Source organism: Xiphias gladius, chromosome 22 (assembly GCF_016859285.1).
Source record: "Xiphias gladius isolate SHS-SW01 ecotype Sanya breed wild chromosome 22, ASM1685928v1, whole genome shotgun sequence".
Taxonomy (NCBI): domain Eukaryota; kingdom Metazoa; phylum Chordata; class Actinopteri; order Istiophoriformes; family Xiphiidae; genus Xiphias; species Xiphias gladius.
This window is the reverse complement of record NC_053421.1, coordinates 30,198,744-30,215,912: the sequence shown is the minus strand read 5'-3', so window position 1 is coordinate 30,215,912 and position 17,169 is coordinate 30,198,744. Positions and strand designations below refer to the sequence as shown.

Below are 17,169 nucleotides of genomic sequence, written 5' to 3'. Positions count from 1 at the left end.
TGATTAATTGCACCCGTAAGGCTAAACTTCTCATTCGTTAAGTCTTCAGAACTACTTCAAATGACACAATGAAAATGGTCTTTGACATGACACCGACGTGGAGCTGCAGGTAGACACTGGTTTGTTTTAATGGGTCAACTGGTTTACAGAATCTGCAGTGTAAGGGCTAAAACATGAAAAACAGCGGTATGGTCCTTTATAGAGTCTGCATGGTTTCACTTCTCCGTCAGATTCAGTTTGTTCAGACTGAACGTTTCCTTCAGTTCACCTCCTGCTGCAGAGTGAAGCTGCCGCTCTGCTCAGCAGCACTGCGGCAGCAACACGTCCGATGACTGAGTTCAGTTCCTGTAAAAACCGTCCACCTGCCGAGTGTTCACATTTAAATCTAAAAATGGGCTGCTCCCTGATTGGCTAAGAGTCCGACTCGGCAGCCAATGAGGGACTTCTGCCCAAATATGGAAAAAGAAGAAGAGGAGACGGACAAACAGAACAGAAAATTCTTCAAAGAAAAAAGATGAAACGCAACAAAAAGATTCAACCGACAAAGAGAAGAGAAGAAGAAACTGGAATAAGAATAAAAGACGACAAACAGAGGGAGGCTCATGGTCTCTGCAGTCGAGTCATAAAACCTGGAGGTTCAGCCTGTAGACAGTCTGCATTTGTTCTGCTGCTCTCTCTCTCTCTCACTCACTCACTCACTCACACACTCACTCACACACTCACACACACACACACACACACACACACACACGGGGCTGGTCACATGATGCCATTGGTGAGGTACTGGAAGCCGTCGTACAGTTTGGTGGTGAGTGATCTCATTGATCCTTCCACCAGCTGATCGATCAGCAGCTGCAGCTGCTCCTCTGTCAGACTCATGTGGAAACGCTCCTTCAGACCTCGCATGGTGCTGGAGCCGTGGAAACAGGGCAGCTGGGAACCTGAGGGGGGGCGGGGGTTGAGGGTTCAGTCACGACAGTAATGTATGAGCCAGTCAGTGTTGTCAGGAGTGTGCGTTGGTACCTTGCTGCATGATCTCCACTATCTGCAGCACTCGGTCCATGTGTTTCCTGGCCGCGATCAGACCCTGAAGCATCAACATCTTATAGTAGTTAAACATGTCCCCGTCTGGACCCCCCATCACCTCAAAGAGAAAGAGAGACAGCGATACTTAAAAGTTTCAGTAAACATATAATCCGTCTTAACGGAGTTTCTGTTGGCATTTTAACCGTCATACAAAATCTACATACGAAACAAGACACAAGGAACGAAGCTAAACTGGTCTCTCAAGGTGGCGTCACCAATACCTAATGTAGAGATGGGTGCTAACACCCAGCTCCACGGTGACCACAAGAACAAGATCCACAGGAGATTCCCTCGAATTTCATTAGAACCTCATCGTGACCACTAGAAACTCACATCTACAAACTCTGTGGTGAGTTTGAAGGCGGACGTTTCGAAGCCGAGGTTTTTGGGCGAGCTGGAGAGGATGAAGCCAAAGTCGATGTGGATGATGTGCCCGTCAGCGTCCAACAGGATGTTCCCGTTGTGCCTGAGAGGACAGAGGAGGACAGGTAAAAGGTGAGAGGTCAAAACATTAGAACACATTCTTTGAGTTAAAAACACTGTTGTCTACTGCATTAAATACCTCACAGTGACAGTTTCCGATTGACAAAGCGCATTTTAGACTCTTAAAACCAGATGGGAGGGACAGGTGGTGTCAACATCTAACCTGTCTTTGACCTGTAGCAGGTAACAGATGAGGCTGTATCCGGCGCAGCTCTGGACGAAGTTCTTCTGAGCGGACAGGAAGGCTTCGGTGGTCGGAGCGCCGTGTTCCTGCAGGAAGTAGTCGAGCAGAGACAGCTGGCTCTGCTTCTTCACCTGGTGGAGCGACACGGCGTTCACCACGGGCTCGATCATCCCGCTGTCTGACGACAACACCAGGATCTTATAGGGCTTTATCCAGAGGGGGACACGCTGCTGTTCCCAGATAGACTACAGGGGACGGGAGGACAAAACAGGTGAGTTTACTGTGTTTCATTGGTCAGTGGTAGCCCTCGCGTTCTGATCATGTGATTTTAGCGATGTCACGACTTTACCTTGAGCTGTTGTAGCACCTGGAAGGCGAGCAGCTCCTGTCTCAGGTCATCTCCACATTTAACAATAACAGACAGCAGCCTCCAGTTAGGAAGGTGACCGTAGGGAGATCCCTCTCTGATCCTCCTACAGGGAAACACAGGCACCTACGACAGTCAGACCTACAGGTAACCAGCACCGAGGGCTCAAACGAATATACAGCACAGTCAGAAATGCATACTACAGTCGCGTAGCAGACACAGCTCAGCAACGCTGGCCTGCCATTGAGAAGGTCGTGGTGGGTACGACGATCTCCTTTCATTCCCTCGCACTTAAACTGTCACACTGACATTAAACAGAACGGAGGAACTGACCCACTCCCAGGAAAGACCGGCTTTTAACATGACAGAGATTTAGGACGGAGGCCTGGTGGAATAACAGGGCCAAACGGACTCAGGGCAAACGGTAGAAATAACAATCAAAATCCCAACAGATTGAAATTGAGTTTCATTCTGCAACACACACACACACACGCGCGCACACACACGCACGCGCACGCACACGCACGCACACGCACGCACACGCACGCACGCACACACACACGCACACACACACGCACACACACAGAGTCCTGCTGATCCTGCTCAAACCTTAACAGAATTAATCTCAGGGCACTTTTCATATAGAGCAGGTCTAGACCGGACTCTTTACAATATGTCATGAAATCCATGCTTGTATTATTCCTTTTCTTTCATTAATAGTAATGTCAGTGTCATATATCGTTTTGTTTTTGTGTTTAATGGGTCACGGTGGAAAACAGACATGCAACTTTCGTACGTCAACTCCATGTTAAACAATACAAAGTTTAAAAAGAGGAATTACTCTCTTCTCTGGTTGAAAAAAAGGGAGAGAAGGGAAAAATCGTAACTACCGGTAACATCCGTTACCACAACCACGATGCACGCCCAGCACCCCAGGGGATAAAAAACAGCCCAGTCTTCTCTTTTCTTTGATTTTTCCGGCTCTTTTCGCGTTTTGTTTCTTTCGCTTCTTCTGCGGTTTTCGTTTTTGTTGCTTCTTGTGCTGTTTCTGTCTTTTGTTCTTTCGTCCTTTTGCCACATGCTCCCAGGGCAGTTTTTTTGTCTGTAACGCGCAATCTTAGTTTTTCTTTATTTTGCAAGCCAGTTAATACAAGACTGAAACGGGAGAGCCAAAGTGCATAGTTAAAATTTTTTTTTTTTTTTAATAATTACCACAGCTTTGCTTGAAGATTTTTGAAGGTTTTTGTGACGTCCAGCCAAGGCCAATTCCTTCCCGAGTTATCTTGTGGAAGTTAAGAAAAGTGAGTAGTGAGTTATTTTGCCATCAACCCACAAGAGCCCCATCTCCTGGCAACCACACGTCACCTAAGGGAATACACCCAGTTTCCTCCATGAAGTTTCCAGCTTCAACATCAACTGCTGTGGGTTCCAACCAGCAAAGTCTCCAGAAACAACCAACGCAGCTCATAGTAGGCAAAAGAATCTTCTTTCCTGCTCATGACTGGGTTGATGTCAAAATAGTACTTTCAATCTTTAAATTTCATCGTAGCTATCCTAGTACTAGTTATTAGTAAGGCCATACAGTAGGTAATCATATCCTCTCTTTCACCATTGCCCGCTTCATTACACAGTTAACTTTGTCCTCCACAGATCACTATTGTTCGTCTGCTCCACTTTGACCATTATTGTGTGATTATCAGTCATTGCATTTATCCCTTGTTAGTAGATGTTAGCTTAATAAATATTCTTGTTTAGACCAAGTCATTGTCCTGCGCCTATGCCTTTGAAGTAGGGACAGAGACCAATTGAATCTAGAAATCATGGCTTCTGATATCAGACTTATTACTTGGATTCACTGAAGTAATTTGGTTATTAATTTCCCTTGTAGGAGGTGGTGCCCCCAAAACAAGTGCAATTTAAAACTAGAATGGCCCTCAGTAGAGCGCAGACCTCCGCCAAGGACAATGTCAAACAACATATAGAAGAGTTCAGAGAAAATGTAAAGGGCTCTTCCCTGGTCCGTGCTCCATCCCTCCACTAAGTACAAAGCAAATCCTTTAAGTACTTTTTAATCGTAATCCTGCAAATAAACCAACAAACAAACCAACAAACAAACCAACAAACAAACCAACAAACAGACACGGGTGAAAACGTAACCTCCTTGGTGGAGGTAATAACAGGCAGTAATTCCGCTACAGTCAGAAATTCAGAGGCGACCGTGATGGAGCAAGGACAAATAAAACAGGAATTACCAGCAGGAGAGACTCAACAGGCTCAATTCACTGAAGAAAATTCAAGTCTGCTCATTGCTAAAAATCTGTTCATGGAACACTGATCTGATAAAAAAGCTAAAGCACTGAATGAAGTTGAAGCGCAAGTTGAAATTACCAAAAGAAGCCGTTTAGCAGCATTTAAAATGGAAGTCACGAAAGGAGAAGAAGCGTCACTTGAAGTTTAAACACTGAATGAAGCTGTGTATCAGCTGAAGTCAAAGTGTTGAAAGAAGCTGAAGTGTCAGTTTGAGTGTAACCATTGAGTGAAGCTGAAATATCATTTGAAGTGGAAGTGGTTTAAGTGGAAGTCCTGAAATTAGTTAGTGTAAGTTCAAATGCAAAAACTGAAAATTTATGTCAGCTGAGGTGTAGCTGCTGAAAACAGATGAAGTATCGCTTAAAGTTTAAGAGCTAAAAGAGTCTGAAATGTCTGCTTAAGTCTGAGCTTTGAAAGGAGATAAAGTGGCAGTTTAAGGAGAAAAACTAACAGGAGTTGAATGTCTCCGGTCCTACAAGTATAACTTTCAAAAACCGAGTCCTGTCACTTAAGCATTTACATTTTCAGAGAGAAGATCATTTCTTTAGCATTTTGATGTATGGACTGTATGTGAGAAGTGGAAATTGAAGTAAAACGAGGTGAAGCCCTGAAATTTCCCCGCACATACATCACCCCAGTTGGAAGCGAGCAAACTTATACAATCTAAGTGTAAAAAAGTTTAAAGCTCAACAAGTGCTGACACTGAACGAGTCCACATAGTCTATCGCGTACGAAAACTGGGGCAGGAAACGTTCAAACGACAAAGCTGGCTGGTCAGCAGTAATCTGTTTAACAGCAATGGGAACTATCAGTGGATTTTTCATCAGAAGTGTCCTGTAAGGCAGCATCACCTACCGGACCTTCTCCTCCCAGGGCTCCTTCAGGGCCACGGCTGACGGGTCTTCGGGGTCCCGTTTAAAGGTGGTAGGGGCCTGAGCCAGCTGCTCCGACAGACGACGCCTAAACATAAAAGGCACAGATAAAGAGAAAACAGAAAGCACACATTACTACACATGAACACACACACACACACAAAATGTTATTTGATTTCAATGTGTTTTGTATGAATTCATCTGCAGAAAGAAAATAAAGCAGAACCTGCTGAGTTTTATTCATCTCATCAAAACTCTGAACAGACCTGCTGCCTCGTGTCTTCAAGTGTTTTACAGTGCATGCTCTGTGTGTATATGTACCGCATGTATACAGACCTGATGTCTCCAGCAGCGATGAACACGGGTTCTTTACTCTCCAGACTGGTGATACTGTCCACTGAGAACTGACTGATGTTATCACAGCTGTTGGTGTGAACCTCTGGGAGCTGGAGGAGGGAGGGGGACCGTCAGACAAACACCGTACACAGCATCTACCAGCCTGCCTACGTGACGCCATGGGCCATGTGGAGCGTTTCAGCATGTTACTGTCAATAGTTGTTATTTGGTGTTTATTTCAGTGGAAGAATGTGTGTTTATGTAAAAACATGCTCAGCAAACAGCTTGGCCAACCTGTGCTGCCACTTTCATTTGAAATCTGAATAACTGTGTGAACATGGGAAGAAATTAAACATTCAATCCGAATTGATCTGTTTGAATTCAGCATTTACAGCCTGTAAGAGGCCGTGTCTCGTCCTCCAGTCAAGTTTGTTCATAAACTGAAACGTCACTGATCTGTTGACGTCCTGTTGTCCAACAGTAAACTATATGGTTGTTGTCCTCTTCATTGAACACAAAGTGTAGCAAAATATTGAGCTGAACAGAATCAGGACACCAAACCATCTGAGAAGTCATGTGAGGAAACATTCTGAATTCAGCAGCAAAGATGGAAATGACCATGTGACCTGTGGTCACAGTTCAGCATTTTATTTTTACTTTGTCTTTATTTTATGTTGACATGTTCTATTTTTTGTACCGTTTATCGATGTTACTTTTGATGTATCTGCTAAGTTCTTCAACATTAAATTAAAGAAAATAAAATCTGGATTTTCATCATTTTTCGCTCGGAACAGGATTCTACAACCTGTATTTCTTCATCTTCACTGTTCTATGCATTTCAGCAGATCTGCACTGCATCTACTCAAAACATCAACTGTTTTCCATTGTGTTACCTCCACCTTTCCTCAGTTCAAAAGTGCGATGGAACCGATCCTGATTCCACCGTCAACAGGTTCAGGTGTTCTAACCTGAAGCCCCCTCTGTACTAATGACAGTTCATAAACATCCTGTCACCTGTGATAATGCTGACATCACATCCTGTCTGAGAACACCTGGGTGTCGTCTCACCTCCACCTGCAGTTCTCCGATGTCGTCCACAGACCAAGCCTCGTCGTCATTGTCGTAGTTTGGGACCATGGAGAAGCTGCCTGCTCTCTGCTCCGCTGTCATGCCGCAGTCTGGCAGGTTCTCCACGGAACGTGTGCTCCTGATCCGGTTCTCCGGGATCCGGATCGGAACGCTCGACGTCTCAAAGTTCTCACACTCCAGAACCTCCACGTAGATCAGGTACGGAGCCTGAGGGTCACAGAGGTCGAAACAGGTCACATGACTGCTGAGGTCATTGCCACACAACTGACTCTGTGTTTTTTAAAATCCTTTTATTTTCCTACTCGGGAACTAGCTAATAAATGTGTCCTTACAGTGAACATAAATCCACTGCATTTGCTACTTTACAGCCGAACAGTAAGTGTCATAATCACTGACATTGATGACAGGACAAACTTATAACTTGATGTCCAGTTTATACAGGTAAACTAAATATCGCCTACTGAGATCAGGGCTGAAAGTAAAGTTAACATCGTGTCTAAAAAAATCGAAACACAACAAAAAGTAAATCCATGACAGACGAGAGAATGAGGATGAAAAACAAAGAACAATTAAACACACAACCTCAGAATATACTCTGTTTTATCGGTTCATTTTTTTCCTTCTATTCATAAATGTATCTATTTTTTTAAGATCACTTTTGACAGACATACACTGACATCTTGGTTGCCCTGGTTAGCTGGTGCCTGGATGTAGTAATAGTAATCGTAATAATAATAATAATAATAATAATAGTAACAACAACAACAACAAAAACCAGCTTTTTACTTTTCTTCTGACCTCATTAAAACCCAGTAAGTAAAAAACTACTGAAGGGTCAACTCTTCACTTTGACAGCGAGATGTTACTGATGCCTGGGGTCAGATAATTAGGGTTGAACATATCTAACTCACCATTAATATTGCTTGCAATGCTTTCAGGTTTAATTGCTGAAATTCCTTCAGTCTTTCATGGTGGAGACTGGCTCCACTCTTTTGAAAACAAGGTTATGATCACGACTGCATCTTCTTTATTCAAACTCAATGGTTGTTTCTCTCAACATACACAACTTAAGGCAAAAAACCATTCCGATATTTAGGTTTTTAATATTTCTTATAAAAGGCTTCCTCCCAAATCATTTTGGTAAAAACACACTCCTATCAGTGTTGTGTATCAGCAGATAAATGTTTTATTTTGTTCAGTTGGGGGGGGGGGGGTTGTCAGGCAGGTCTGATTCCGATCTTCCTCATTTAAATGTACATCACTGATCCAGCGTTCTGCAGATTTTTTGTGGAATTTCATAAATTGTACAAAACGTCATGTTGCTAAACTCGTAGCTACACAGTAATTCCACGTCACTTTTACAGCTTTATTTACAGATGCATTTATTTGTGCATATTTCAAAAGTCATAATTCAAAAGTGTGAAATGGAAAAAAGTTATCACTGATTATATCTGTAAATGCTTCCAGGTGGTAAACGTAACTGCGCTGATACCAAGAACTTCTCGTCCAGACTGAAAGATGTTTCAATCAGTGTTTCCTATGAGTGTACGTACGCTTGTATTTCAATCTTTGTGAGGACCTACTTCAGTTTTAAATCCTCGTAGTGAGGACATTTCTCCAGGTTTATGGTGCTAGAGAATTCATTGAATCAATGAGAGTCTTCACAAGTTCAGACAACCAAACATGTGTGTGTGTGTCTCCGACCTTGTCTTTGGAGTTTAACACCACGGCTTGTGTGTGCGGCACACGGACAACGTGGTGGTCGAAGGCGGCGGTGGGCAGCCAGACCCGAGCCGGCAGCTTGTGGTTGAGCAGCGACAGCTCTGAGATCAGCCGCTGGGTCTTCTGCTCTTTGGTGGGCAGCGTGGCCAAACGCTTCCCGATCCCCATCAGAGACTTGATGAACTCCCTCTGAGGAAACAGACGCACCGGCTGGAAAACAGACAGACGACAGGTTGAGAGGATGTTGGGGGTGGGGTTGTGGTTTCATCTCTGCTGGTTTCCCCTGGGGGAGACACATTCACAGGTGAAGGTTGGATGTTTGTGTGGCAGGTTTGTGCCTTTTTTCAATCATCCACCGGTTTTTAGACGGAGATTTCTTTCCTTCCACGCAGCCACTGGTCACACTGTGAAAGTTTTTAAAGTTTCAGTTTTTCATCTTTGTCCTCTCAGTCTTTTTAAGACAGAAAAATAGAATAAAAATAAAAGCAGAGCTGCCACAATTAGTCAATTAATCAATTAGCCGTCCAACAGAAAATCACCAACTATTTCGATATAACAAATATAACAGTAAACTGAATATCTTTGGCTTCAGGACTGTTGGTCATATAAAACAAACGTGAATACATCACCCTGGACTGTGGGAAGTTACTGCATCCATTATCACAGTTTTCTGCTATTTTTTTAGACAAAACAATTATTGGGAAAATATTCATCAGATTAATCAGTAATGAAATAACTGTTACTTGCAGCCCTGATAAAAGCGATTTACTAATCAGCAGAATTATGTTGTATTTATTCTAATTCTGATTGGTTGGTTTGTGGCGCCGAAGCAGCAGCTACATTGGAAGAATTTGGTCTGAGTTTTGGTGGCGCCTGCGTTCGGGCTCCAGAGCTGGAAATCACTGGTTAGTGGACAGGTCAGCTTTTACCTTTTACGGACCAGAATCTCACCGAGTGGACGGACGAGCGTTAACTTGTTTTATATCTCGGTGTGGAGGTGAAATCGTTCGGTCTGTTTCACACTGAGGACAAACTGCAGCATCAAACCTGACACACAAACAGAGTCAAGCCTCTGAGCAAACGTGATGAAAGCGGCGTGTCCTGACGGATTCACCCACAAACTCAAACAGCTGATTGGATCCAACAGATAAATGACGAATTTCTGACGGTCAAGTCACAGACATGCAGTCACATCTGAAACTGCTTTCTGATTGTTTTTATTCCCTGTGAGCTGAACATCTGGGACTTCACCTTACACTCAACCAGAACCAGAACCAGAACCCACAGACTTCATTTCCCACAATGCACCCTGGACGGAGGTTAGAACATGAAGCTGGTGAACTTACGGGACCAATCTCAAACTCCAGACTCTCCGAGCTGGAGCTGCTGTCCTGGAGGTCAGAGGTCAGGGGGAGGGTTTAGAGTGACGTGGATTCAGATTCACATGGAGAAATAAGATCAGTTTGATCCTTCAAGTCTTAACTTTTAATTTAATTTATACAAATTAATAAGAAAATATAAAGAAATAAATGGACTAAAATATTCTGGCTCTGTTTCCCTGAAGTTTAATATTATATTTCTAGAAAAGTGTATATGTGAGGTCTAAGGCTTTAAACTGCAGTTTTTTCGCCTTCACTTTATCAACTCTCCCTCATTATTTTCCTTTACTCTGTTTCTGTTATAAAGTCTGACTTCATCTGCCTTCCCTCTGAGCAGGTGACTCTAAAACCTTTCAAAACTTCGCTCAGTCCCTTGGACCATGACATGCAGCAAAGATCCTGGCTGCTCTCAAACAAGGGACGTGCTTATTAACCAGAGTCTTAAAGTTTGACCGTCTGTCGGGCAGCGTCCCTTCATTTGAGGCCTCTAGCACAAAACAGACTAATCATACAGACACTAAGTCAGTGTACAGCAGCCAGGGTGAGTCCATCTAGGTCGTCAATGAGATCCAATTTCTGCTTTTGTGCTTAATGATGCTTGAAAACAGGACGGTGGAACATTAGCCGAGTTGCCAACCAGTTGCATCTGAAATTTTCACTGAATTTCCACAAAATGTTCCAGATACAACATGAGTGAAGTCTTTTTTCCATCCACCGCTGCTGTGTAAATATGAGCTGATCAACAGCTGGTGAAGCCAATTCTCCAGTCGCTGCCGTTAAACCACCACAGAAGAAGACGACACAGCGAGATGAGGTCATTGAAAGAGCTGCAGTCAAATCTCAAATGATGGAAAACCACGTGGAGAACATATGGGAAATCTGACGTTTCTGTTGAGTTCATGTGTTAATGTGAGGAAGGTTCCAGTCTCCTCGTGGCTCCTCACAGATTCTGATGGTTTCCTCTCTTCCTGCTTCACTCAGGCTGATTTATCCACTGCTGCTGTTACATACTACTTTTTATATACATGTTAAATTTATTTTTGATTCGCTCAGACCCCTTCCAGCTGTGGTGCCCTTACACCACAACCCAACATTTACACCATGTAATCTCAACAGCTGTGGTTGGCATCCAGCTGAGGACCTTTGCTGCATGTTGCTCTCACACTACTTTCTGTCAACTCTTTACTGGCTACCATCAAATAAATACAAGCAAAAATGCATAAAAAAACAAAACAAAAAACACTTAACCACTTGACTGAACCTGAACCAGAACCCAAGCCCACAAGTTAAACACCATGACCCCGGTAGTGTTACCTCATCCTGGCTGCTCTCAACCTTCGGATTACTGGCTGTTCTCTTCAGGTTGCTGCTCAGGCTGATGCTGACTGTAGCATCTGATTTGGAGCGCTGATGTGTTCGTTTGGAGGGCGACAGGCCATGGTCTCCTCCCAGGGGCCCAGGGCCAGCAGCGGGGGACGTTACGGGACAGAAAGGCGTCAGAGTCAGGGGGTCCCTGCGAGCTCGGGGCCCTGCAGGTTTGAGTTCATCGGACAGGATGAGTTTCCTCAGTTTGGTTCCTCGAGAGTGACGCTGGGTGGAGATGTGCATATCAGAGGAGTAAGCTCCCAGCAGCCAGGCACACTGCAAACTGAAGGAGATACTCTGTCTGCAGCGGTGAACCTGCAGACAACACAAAGGGTTAAAGAACATGTCAGACTAAATCTAAGAATGTGAGAAAACTGTATCCATAAGATCTTTTCAAAACAAAAGTTGTAACTTTTCTTTACTGCGGAAGAAAATACAAAGACTGGAACTGAAAAAATTTTGATGAAGGTTTTATAGTTGTGCTTGCTGTTTGCTGTGTGTTGATGCTAACCCCTGACCAGTGACTGGCTCAGTGGTTGCCAACCGTTTTGGCCTTTGACCCTTTAAAGCAACACGATGTTTACCTGTGACCTCAATTCAACCAAAGACTGATGTTTCCATGTCAGATTGTTTCAGGTGAAACAAGATTTAGAAGCCTGAAGGGGAAAAGAATTATTCAATATGTCACAATATAAGAGCAAAGATTAGAGAAAACAAAACTATTTCACAGCAATGTGTATAATATTATTTCTTGTTGTCCCTCACATTTTCCTTGCAACCCCTCAGGACCAGGGGTGCTTTTACCTCAGGGGGTATTTCTGCAGTTACCAGCAGGTACATAGAAAGTGTTTGGAGTAGCTCTACTAATTTGAAAAAAAAAAAAAAAATTCCACAGATTTTTATTTATGAGGAAAATAAACACTCCAGCAGGATTACAGTTTGGTGTGATGCTGATTTTTAGCATATTTATTGTAACAATAACCAATTAACTACCAGAACGCTTCAGTTTCTGACAAACCTGAGTCATTTCTAACACCTTGACATGCTGTACTGTGATTGTGAGTGCATGAAACTAGTTAGTAAGCAGGCAGAGAAGCTGAAATAGGTTGCTAAAAGTGCAGGTTAAAATGTTGAATCATTAGCCCGTGCGACCAAATGCCAAGTGGTACGACATACCCAAACCTATTGACGGAAAACAACAAACAGACCAATCTTAAACAAACATTTTCAGGATCAATATGTCTTGTGTGAAAAAAAATATTGTAACAAGGTCCACTCAGATATGTTAAATAGTTTTAAATAAAAATAATGAGTTGGTGTTGACCCTTGGTTTAGCAGATTGATGCCAAATAGCAGCTACAGTTGGCTGTACTTTGTTAGTTGCTATGTCATTGCTGGGGTGACAGCAGTAGTTGCTGCATTTACAGGTGGTTGCTACATGACTGCAATGCCTTTCAAAGCGATGGTAAAGGGCTTCAGTAGATATTTGCTGAGGTGTTACTAGGTGGTCCTCAAGGTATTTTCTAAGGTGTTGCTGGGTGGATGCTTTGGTGTTCAGGGTGGTTGTGACGGAGATCACAGTGGTTGCTCGTTAGTGTGTTTTTAAAGAGTTGTTAAGTGGTTGCTTTGACTTTCTGGGCAGTTTTAATAGGCGGTTGCTCGGGTGTTGTTGAAAGTTGTGTGGGCACTGCAAGAACATTTTGAGGGCGAGGTTGCTATGGTGATCAGGGTGGATAAATGTACTCTGAACTTTATAAACTTTTAAAGCAAGGGTTACAAAGTTCTGTACAGAACAAACAAGAGAACTGGGGAAACTAGAGACATGGTGCAGACGTTTTAAAGTATTGACTCCTGCTTGGTGGTGTCGTTAATCCACTACCTATTGAGACACTGGCAGGTGGATGCAGGATGCATTGTGATTCCCTAGGTCATTACTGGGGTGCTGGCAGCAGCTTATCCTGTGTGTAGAGGTTGCTGCTACATGGTTGCTATGGCTTTGGGATGACTGTTAAAGACATCAGTAAGTGGTTGCTAGGGAGACAGTAGTGGTTGCTAAGGTATTCCAGGTAGCTGTTTTAGCTGGTGGTTGCTAGGGCATGGTAGGATCATTGCTGGGTGGCTGCTATGGTGATACCAGGAGATCGTATAGAACTGAACAATCTCGATGACAAGTCCGAAGTCCGAAACATTTTGTCGAACTACTTCATGACTGAACTTATGTCGTCTGATATGATAATGTAGAATACAGATATAATAGTAGTCTGAACGAACAGATTGGAAGCTGGACACAGGTTGGATAACATTCTGTTACATCTAGACCCCTATCCAGGCCACACCCACCACATATGGCTTGATGGCGTCCCCGACGTCCTCGTCCATGTGGATGTACATGTTGAGCAGCTGGGGCAGGTAGAAGTCCACCTCCTCGTGGGGGAAGCTGAAGAGCCTATTACCAATGTAGGCCTGGACGCCGGGCTCCTTTGAGTTGTGCAGGTAGGAGATTGCCATGGAAACGTCAAACAGCTTGGACTCAAATAGGCGGAGCAGCCACGACTGTTTGGAGGGATTGTGTCTCTGCCGCCGCCGGGCGCTCTTCACCGAGCCGGGGGCCGGGCCCTCTGGGTCGTCTTCCTCCTCGTGGATCTTCATCCGTTTCACTGCGGCAGTCAGAGCGACGGGGTGGCTGGGGGTGTTTGGCCCACCCCCGTTCTGCAGGTCATTGACATCACCCTCCACCTGCTGCAGCTTCACCTTCTGCAGCACCTCCTGACATGCCCGCTGAGCCACCTCCGCATCGATCACCAGGCTGAGCTCCCCCACACCCTCACTGATCACACCCAGAGGAGGGGTGACCACTTGGGGGGGGCCACAGGATGAGGAAGGGGTGGAGGGGAGGGACAGGGAGGGGGAGGAGGAGATGGAGGGGGAGGGGCTGTTCTGATCAGAGGTGGTGGGGGAAAGCTCCAGCTCTGTGTCCTCCATCATGGCCGCTGGGAAGCTCCACCCTCCACCACTGAAACAGAGATAGGAAAGAAAAAAAAAAAAAAAAGGTCAAAGATCAGAGGTGGGGGTACAGGGGGGAAGCTGACCTCTCCAATGTGAGCTGCTGATCTTCCTCCTGTAGCAGCAGTAGTGACAGTGTTTGACTGTATGAACAGTATACAGCAAAATAATCTACAACTATTCTGAAAACTTATTAACCGTTTCAGTTATTTTTCAAGCAAAAGTTGTGAGGAAAAGTTATTCATTGTCAGGTCTCAGCCTCCGAAACGTGAAGGTTTGCTGCTTTATTTTGTTGACATCAGAAGACATCACCTTGAGTTGTGACTGGCATCTTTTCAGTATTTTTTGACTTTCACAGACTAAAAAATTAATTAATTGAAAAAACAAATCGACAGATTAATCAATGATAAAAATAACTGTTTGCCCTACAACAATCTAACTTTGTTTAGAGGTGCAGGACGTCCCCTGACATATAAAAAAACAATTTTATGACAAACTTTACTGCCTACAGCTGCCAAGACAGAATTTGTTTAACCTGTGTTAATTAAATTTAAGACTAAAAACCTTCTAAAACCATTTTTTGGGCAAACTAAATTTAATGCGTCTTAACATTTAAAAGAGCTGCAAATACACTGTGCATTAGAGATCTCTACTGTCCTGTTGACACCGGGATGTAAACAAAGTGAATATACTCTCAATAAAGCAAGTTCAGTTTAAAATGTCATCAACAATCTGTTTAGAAAGGAATTCATTTTATAGACACTTTCTACTTCTTTGTACAATTTAATGCTTTAGAGCGAGCTGTAATTAAAAACTGATAAACTGAGTTATTGACATGTTTTTAGTCACGTAATGAAACCGAGGGATGAAATTCATTGATTTGAACAGGAGCTCAGACACTGCAGGCATCTGCACCGTCCTTAGTAATATTGTGCTCATTATTACTGATGTGACAAGTTTGTCTTATTTTCTTCAGAGACCACACTGGTAGTGTTATCATAGAAACCCTGACAGCAGCTGTTTGACAGTGAATCCCTGCATCACAAGTGTGTGTGTGTGTTCACACTGTTCTCAGGCTGTAATCCCCCTCAGCAGATTACACTTGACCCACAGAGGACCGGGGGTGGGGGTGGGGGGGACTGACTGAGTCACACTGTGTTTGGTGAAAAATGATCACATGATGCAGACTTTGAGTGATGGACAGTCACACTTCTCATTGGCTAAAACCTGTGAGCTGCATATGACTGACTTCTCTCTATTATCATTTAATCTTCCAGTTACCAGTTCAGTCATTGAGAACAGGGCGTGTTACCTAATTTTATTCTACTGTTTGTAATTTTCTGTTTTTCTATCACAGTTCACTGAATCTCTTTGGGTTTTGGACAAAACAGGACATCTGAAGATGTTAATTTAGAGGTGGATATTTTTTTATAGATTATTTGCTTTTTTGTCTAAGATCTGTTTAACAATATGAACGTACTATACATGTGATCATTTTTTATTGTTTTGATCTTTTAATTCCGTTATTATCTTTTTTCTCTCTTTCTTGGTTAACTTATTTGTCTGTTTCCATATTCACGCATGATGAATATGGCTGTATGAGCTGTACAAAACTTTGTTGTAGAGAAAAAGACTTACAATACATGTAAAATACATATATAATCTATAAAGTATAATTCCAGACTCGCCCAGCACATGATGGACCAGGGCCACACTGCCTGTCCGTGCAGTTCAGACTGGTTTATAACTGAACTAAAACTCTCCAGTACAATATAGAATAAAGACCTGCAATATTCCAATACTGGCACAAACACTGTCTATTATCCTGCAACATACATTATCTTAACAGACTTCTCACAGGATTGTATTTCTACATCCTATTTATCCTGTTAAACCCATATTTATTTATTTTATTAACTCTTCAGGTGCTGAAAACTGCGGTCTACATGGTGATCTACACCTCTTTGGTTGGCAGTGCAACAGACCTCAGAGTTGCTTCACTACAGTCTAATAAGAATGCTACTTACACTGACGCATACTTATATGCTCTAGTTTCAGGATTTATAGGACATTTTTTGGACATCTGTACATTACCTTGTTTGATTCTTGCTCCTTCTCTTTACTTTTCACCTTGCTGAGCGCACCACTAATTTTTTTACTGTAACTATGTAATTTCCCCTCAGGGATTCATGTAGCATGTATCGATTTATCTAAAATATGAAACGGGCATATTACAGACTAAGCGATTAATTAGTCTGTAATGAAAATTATTAGTTGCTCCACAAACTGAAACACACGTCTGCTGAGACTCAGAACATTAATGAAAATTTTGAGATTTAATTTCCCTCACTGATAATCAGCTGATCTTCACAAACATAAAAACTGAGTATTAAAGCTTTAAGCTGTAATCCCGAGTAACAGTCTGCTGGTTTATTCCTTTAAATCTGGATTTATCTGGTCTCGGTCTGTCCCTGTAAAACACGTCTGTGTCTGTGTCGGTGCTGATCCACGTGTCCTACATAAAAAACTTTAAAGTTTAAATCCTCTGGTCAGTGGCGTTAGCCTAGCGTTAGTTTGGCACAAAGCTAGCTCAGACTGGAGGCTATAAACTGTTCAACAGCTCCGACACATCGGTTAGCATCTAACCGACAGCTAAACGAGAGCTGCGGTGTTGGCGTGGGCTCACTGAGGGAGTTAGGTACCAGGCTGCTAGTTATCCCGCAGTTGCCGTTAACCAGCTAACTAAACATTAGCACTGTTAGCTTCCAACACAAACCGAACAACCAGCAGCCAACGAGCTAACACGATCACTGTTAGTAATAGCACTAGCAGTATCTTAGCAATAGCCGGCAGGTATAAGGCCAACTGTTGCTAACTCCGCTCAGCTGTTTTCAAAGCTTTATGCTAAGCTAACGTTAGCAGCGTCAGTACCAGGTCAGCTCTTCGGGTATAGTCACGTGTCAGAGGGTTTCC

General features: G+C 43.3%; 1 protein-coding gene across 6 annotated transcripts in view; it reads right to left on the bottom strand.

Annotated features, from left to right (window-relative positions):
- Positions 1-98: 98 nt before the first annotated feature.
- The window catches only part of pi4kb (phosphatidylinositol 4-kinase, catalytic, beta), a 17,549-nt gene continuing 478 nt past the window's right edge, over positions 99-17,169 (bottom strand). Inside the window, exons 1-13 of one of the 6 annotated variants that reach the window (XM_040118405.1) lie at positions 17,128-17,150; positions 13,534-14,206; positions 11,143-11,508; positions 9,796-9,840; positions 8,432-8,659; positions 6,707-6,934; positions 5,639-5,748; positions 5,286-5,390; positions 2,103-2,226; positions 1,733-1,998; positions 1,420-1,552; positions 1,024-1,144; positions 99-941 (exon numbers count right to left, since the gene is read on the bottom strand). In XM_040118405.1, the coding sequence (XP_039974339.1) occupies positions 760-941; positions 1,024-1,144; positions 1,420-1,552; positions 1,733-1,998; positions 2,103-2,226; positions 5,286-5,390; positions 5,639-5,748; positions 6,707-6,934; positions 8,432-8,659; positions 9,796-9,840; positions 11,143-11,508; positions 13,534-14,178 (2,553 nt within the window). In that variant the 5' untranslated portion in view covers positions 14,179-14,206; positions 17,128-17,150 and the 3' untranslated portion in view covers positions 99-759. Of the gene's footprint in view, positions 942-1,023; positions 1,145-1,419; positions 1,553-1,732; positions 1,999-2,102; positions 2,227-5,285; positions 5,391-5,638; positions 5,749-6,706; positions 6,935-8,431; positions 8,660-9,795; positions 9,841-11,142; positions 11,509-13,533; positions 14,207-16,290; positions 17,020-17,127; positions 17,151-17,169 lie in introns of those variants that run through there. The other 5 variants (XM_040118404.1, XM_040118403.1, XR_005706456.1 and 2 more) reach the window with 5 other exon arrangements.